The 6,000-nt window shown below is 44.9% G+C and overlaps 2 protein-coding genes across 2 annotated transcripts in view; both read right to left on the reverse strand.

Moving 5' to 3' along the window:
- Positions 1-731, reverse strand: part of pigg (phosphatidylinositol glycan anchor biosynthesis class G (EMM blood group)) — a 65,537-nt gene extending 64,806 nt beyond the window's left edge. Inside the window, exon 1 of the mRNA XM_084009171.1 lies at positions 66-731. Within this exon, the coding sequence (XP_083865297.1) occupies positions 66-219 (154 nt within the window). The 5' untranslated portion in view covers positions 220-731. The remainder of the gene's footprint in view (positions 1-65) is intronic.
- Positions 732-1,266: 535 nt separating this feature from the next.
- guf1 (GTP binding elongation factor GUF1) overlaps positions 1,267-6,000 on the reverse strand; it is an 11,492-nt gene continuing 6,758 nt past the window's right edge. The window contains exons 9-17 of the mRNA XM_084009178.1: positions 5,906-6,000; positions 5,116-5,239; positions 4,573-4,705; positions 3,564-3,707; positions 3,156-3,289; positions 2,760-2,861; positions 1,742-1,861; positions 1,598-1,634; positions 1,267-1,498 (exon numbers count right to left, since the gene is read on the reverse strand). The exon at positions 5,906-6,000 is cut by the window's right edge and continues 45 nt beyond it. Of these exons, the coding sequence (XP_083865304.1) occupies positions 1,364-1,498; positions 1,598-1,634; positions 1,742-1,861; positions 2,760-2,861; positions 3,156-3,289; positions 3,564-3,707; positions 4,573-4,705; positions 5,116-5,239; positions 5,906-6,000 (1,024 nt within the window). The 3' untranslated portion in view covers positions 1,267-1,363. The remainder of the gene's footprint in view (positions 1,499-1,597; positions 1,635-1,741; positions 1,862-2,759; positions 2,862-3,155; positions 3,290-3,563; positions 3,708-4,572; positions 4,706-5,115; positions 5,240-5,905) is intronic.

Raw genomic sequence — 6,000 nt, forward strand, 5'->3', positions numbered from 1 at the left:
ACGCGCGTTGAAAGCGGTTACCCAGCACGCGCACACACGACAACGGGCGACGTCCGCGAGCGCACCTGTCAACGGCTCCGCCGGCAGATCCGACAGCTTGCTCTTGGACGGGAGGGAAGACTTCACCGGCACCGGGAAGAAGCCCCGCAGGAAGAGGGCGACGCCGATGACTTCAAAAATCAAAACGGACGAAGCGAAAACGGAGGAGCGAACTTTCATGTTGGCTCTTTGACGTTTGGGGGGGCTTGACACCTGCTAGCGAGCAACGACGCTTCCTACACACGTCAACGCAACGTCACACACATGGAGGAGAAAACAGGAAGCCATTACTGTCCAACGACGTGTGTATATATTATAAACCCCCTCTGTAGTTGGATACGTGCGGCTGAAATTAAGGATAAAAACACTGGAGCGCTGGAGCCATTCAAAGCCACTTCCGCATTGATGAGCGGATGGAACTACGGGTATGACGTACATCCAAAAAGGACAAATACGCTTCCCCCCCCCCCCCCCCCCCCCCCCCCCACCCGCCTTCATGGGACGTTTTGCTCAGCATCGCAACGGGTAGACGCCTCGTTCATAACTCCAAATAATCATGATAAAGACAATAAAATAAAGTGTTTAAAATGCATGTAAAAAAATAAATTCAAAAAAGGGCAACATGACAAAAAATGACTAATTTAAATAAAAGAGTAATGTAAAACAATGAAAGTCAGCTCAGACTTCTGCAACCTTTCAGACCTAACCAGCACATGAAGGCGTTCTTTTATTTTTATTTTATCTCCCTGCAATTTATTTAATTTTACTTATTTTGATTTTGTACCAATAAGGTCAATAAGAACCAGTTGTAAAGCCTGTAATAGTAATTGTTTTTAGCTATTTTTATTAGTATTACTAACATTGTTGTTTTTGATGTTATGTAGGGAGAATAAACTTACATTAGTCAGTGTGACTAAAATAAACGGGTTTTGGTGAATACCATATTATTTCTTTCAGCTCTGCTGCGGGTTTGAGCTGATGCTGCCATCTACTGGCAGCACTGCTTCAAAGCACATCCCTTTTATTGAGATTGATTATCTGAAATCTATATCATCTTGGAGACCAGAGATCAAAACACCAAAAAAAAACACCAACATTTCATCCAACCAACAGTCAAAAATATTACCCCAATGATTAACAACTAAATAATCACATTTATAAATTAATTTGCTGACTGCTTGATAAACCTCTGCATTCATGACAGGATCCATAACAGTGCAAATTATTGGAATAATTTATTTTATTCAGAGAGAATCCAGCATTTCCATAATGAAGACCTGCTGCATTTGCTAAATCTTCTTTTATTGTAATAATATAACTGCATCTATTTGCCTTTCCTCTTCAGAACGTTAATGAAGGCGTCTTTGGGAACCTCCACGTTGCCGATGCGCCGCATCTTCTTTTTACCCTCGGCCTGCTTCTTCAGCAGCTTCATCTTCCGTGTGATGTCGCCTCCGTACTACAAACAGATTAAAAACACACAGAACTCAGAGTGTTTATGGTGCATTTCTAGATTCAACCACTTTTTTGAGAGTTAAGAAAACAACCCTTCACTTACACATTTGGCGAGAACGTTCTTTCTGAACGCCTTTATTCTGAAAGAGGAAAATACCGTGATGTCACTTCTCAAACACAAACACAAGTCGTCGTGCTCCGTGAGAGATGCACGTTTACGTGAAGCGCTGCGTGGCGGCGTGCTTACGTTTCCCGGGCGATGACCTTACTCCCGATGGACGCCTGCACGGCGACCTCGAACATCTGCCGCGGTATGGAGTCTTTGAGCCGCTCACACATGGCTTTCCCCATGACGTACGCACGGCCTCTGTAACCGCAACACATCAGCATCACAACCTCACAGACAGGAAGCCCATATATGGGAGGCTTTTACATTAGTTTAGCATAAAGACTGAGAACAGCGAGCTTTGCTTTGTCCAAAAGGTCAAAAACAGTGAAAGCCCAACTTTTAAAGTTTCCGTTTGTGTTCGGATTTAAAGATATAAAGTGTTTAGCTTTAGAGGCTTCGTATTAAGGCTATTTTCAGCCAATCATCTCTTACTTGACTCAACGCACAATCCTGAAAAGTCGTATTCGTCGTCTCATCTCACGAGAAAATTAACGTGTCAAACTATTGCTTTGATGTTATAAAGCAAGTCTCTGATAATGATATAATATAATCCAGCACCTCATAAATAATAATTATGGTTACAGACAAAAACAGAGAAACAGACAAAGTTAAAGATGAATTTGACTGATGCTGTTATTATTTTCTATATTATGATAATATCGTTACCGTGATTATTTCGGCCCTACTCTACACAACGCTACGTATCGATGCTCCAGATCAGGTCCTACTTTCAGGCCCACTCCAGTGTTTCAGTCCGAGCTGTTCTGCTCTGTGATTGGTGTAAACGTTGGGAGAGCAGCCGTCGCCGGTGAAGCGGAGCGCCCTTCAGAAACCGGAGCACTTTAAATGGACTTCCTCTGCCGTCCTCGTCACAAACGGAAGTCCTTGTCCGCAGAGAAAAGTCATTGTAACAGATAATGTCAACACCGGCTGCCAGGAGGCAAGGTAAGCGTCCAAAACCTTTCACGCTCCGCAGCTCAGAGGATTTACTACAAGGATGCCGTGACCTTTAACCTTGACGTTATGTAAACTCATAAAAGTCAACGCAGCGATGGAAGGATCCCCTGAGAACATCTGGATCCAGTGAGGATCGTACCTGTGCACGATGGTGATGAGCTCCTCCACCGGTTGGCCGTTCAGCAGGATGTTCATCTTGATCAAGTCGGCGGTCTGGTAGCCGGCGTTCTCATAGTCGAAACTACAGGGAGGTCAAATCAAAGCACGAGGGTCAGCTTGAGGGTCAGAGGTCAACCGTGTTTCAGTCAGGATCTCATGAATTAATACGTTTAATGTGTCATGTTGTGTTAGAACGTGGAACGTTTAGTTAGAAAAAGGTGTTTTTCAAGTTATAACAAGATATTTTCACAGTATTACTACATACAAATGTATCACGTTCTTGTAATTTTATTTAATTACATTTTCCTGTAAATATTACTACAGTTATAATAAGACACTTCACGTATTTCTGTCCGTAGTAGAGGTTTGGTTTGACCTGGCGTATCCGGAGGACATCGACTTGAGGAGGTCGTAGAAATCCACGACGATCTCATTCAAAGGGAAGAGATACTTCATCATGACGCGCTGCTCGTCTATGTACACCATGTTCTTCTGGATCCCTCTACGATTCTTCAGCATAAAACACACAATTATTATGAGATTATTTTTTCATGAATTTACAATCTAAACAATCTAAGAATTCATAATTGTGTTTGGAGACACTTCTCTTATGTGAAAAAAAGCCCTAAACACTTAAAGAAACATCACAATTATAAGAATATTAGAACACTTTTCTTTTCTTTGCTTGAGGATCAGGTTTACTCAGAGACTATCAATCCCAGAAGGTCTACGCTGTGGATACGATCTTTACAAGGCAGACACATATGTTGAAATGTCCTCTTACCAAGCAGAGAGCCATGATCTTGCCGGTGTAGGAGTCCGGAGCCAGAATGGTCCCCAGCACCACCGGCTCCAGATACTCGGACACGACCGACCGGTCTGGGAACTGAGCCGGGTTCACGATGGTGATCTCCTCACTGCCGTGTTCCTGCAAGCACCAAGGTCAACCTTACAGCTAAATGTCAGTCTTAGTAGCTAACTAGCATTGGTAGCGCCCTGTCAATCAGCAGGTAAGCCCCGCCCCCTAAAGCATCCCCTGCTTCCTGGTCTGGTGGACTCTAAATGGACCATAATGTACTAAATGAACATCATGCTGGATTGAAGAAGACTTGAAACTAGAGATTGAGACCATAAACTCATGTTTACAATGTTTACTGAGATAATACATCAAGAGAGAAGTAGGACCATTTTCTCATAGACTTCTATACAACCAGAGAGGAGTCGCCCCCTGGTGGCCAGCAGAGAGAAGTAGGACCATTTTCTCATAGACTTCTATACAACCAGAGAGGAGTCGCCCCCTGGTGGCCAGCAGAGAGAAGTAGGACCATTTTCTCATAGACTTCTATACACCCAGAGAGGAGTCGCCCCCTGGTGGCCAGCAGAGAGAAGTAGGACCATTTTCTCATAGACTTCTATACAACCAGAGAGGAATCGCCCCCTGGTGGCCAGCAGAGAGAAGTAGGACCATTTTCTCATAGACTTCTATACAACCAGAGAGGAGTCGCCCCCTGGTGGCCAGCAGAGAGAAGTAGGACCATTTTCTCATAGACTTCTATACAACCAGACAGGAGTCGCCCCCAAGTAAAAGGCACTTCAGTGTTGGCTTCACTTTTTCAGAACTTGATGTTGCTGCCTGGTTTTCTCTAAAAGCTTTCCTGATATTAAAGTGAATATGATGATTGATTGTTGTGTCAGTTAGAAGGAGAGTCCGATCCAGACAGCCTCCATTTTTCATCGACTTCCAGGTGAGGATTAAAACGTTCAGTACGAGTCCAAATGAAAGCGGCTCTTACCTTGATGAGTTTGGGCGAAGAGAGGACGGCCTTGTAGGGAACGGTGGGCGCCGTCACGATGACGGAGGCGTTGTACTCCTGCTCCAGCCTCTGATTGAACACCTCCATGTGGAGGAGACCCAGGAAGCCGAGCCTGCCGAGGAAGGTTCACAGGTTCACTCATCCAGCTCTCTCACTCAGTCGTTGCTTTTAAATTGCAAAGAGCCGGTTTGGAAAGAGTTCAAGGGACTCATCGGAGCTTTAATACATCCAATGATCTACATCACGGCCACTAATGGAAACAAATCTCATCTGAGCTATTAGGACACGCTCGCTGTCTGTTTTGGCAACAGGGGAAGCTGCCATCAATCAAATCGGAGGATGTCAGAGCTTGTGTGGAAAATAAATAATGAGAGATAAATCCCATCACTTTAGTTTTTGTCTCTAACTCTAAACCAAAAAAAAGCCAAAACTTTTCCTTCTCCGTCCTGTGTAGCGACCCGCTCCTTTTGTCGGGGGTCATTTTTCATTCTAATTCAGAGGCAGCCGTCGTCCTCGCCTCACCTCCAGCCGGCTCCCAGGGCCAGGCTGCTGTCTCTCTGCACCGTGACGCTGGAGTCATTCAGGGTCAGCCTCTCGATGGCGCTGCGAAGGCCCTGGTAGTCTGACTGGTCCATCGGATACATGCCTGAGGGACGGGGGGGAAGACAGAGTGCACATCATCAGCAAAAAAAGAAAGAACCTCTTTTCATTCCTGGTCTGAAGCACTGAGTGCACTTACTGTACGACATGCAGCCAAGGGTTTTTTGTTTTACGTTTGACTGCACGACCCTGCAATATTTAAGGCAAAGCGAGTTTATTCACTTTTACACACAAGGCAGAGTGTTTTACTTAAGGAATCTTGAGTCAACCTGCCCCCATGTGACCTGAGAGGTCGGGATGCTTCATGCTGTAACAAGTAACTCCACCCGAGAACATTCAGAGCCTCGCAGACCAGAAACAGGATTTTAAAACCTTTCCTTTCACACTGGGGAAGCCAGTGCAGCGATTTAAGGACGGTCCAGTTTCCTGGTGTTGGTCAGGACTCAGGCTGCAGCTGAGAAGAATGCATGAACTTGTTTCCGAGTCTTGCTGTTTTTAAGGTGCTAATAGGCTGATTTAGTAATAGTAATTATGTGGCTATACAAATTCAGGTCTAAGATTTCTGACTTTGGTCTGTAGTTTTTAGTGTTGTTGAGTCACTGACCTCCGACCTTAAATCTTTGGAAATTAACAATGACGTCTGTCTTTTCATTATTTGATTGATTTGATCCGACAGCAGGAAGCAGCTGTGGATGAGAGGAGAACCTCTTACCAGCGAACACCATGGCTTTGGCCGGTTTAAACCCAGGAAGAGCTTCCACCGGCTGCTCCTGCAGGTAGAGGGTGTCTCCGATCTGGGCCTCCTTC

This window comes from Eutrigla gurnardus (genome assembly GCF_963514095.1).
Source record: "Eutrigla gurnardus genome assembly, chromosome: 5".
NCBI lineage: Eukaryota > Metazoa > Chordata > Actinopteri > Perciformes > Triglidae > Eutrigla > Eutrigla gurnardus.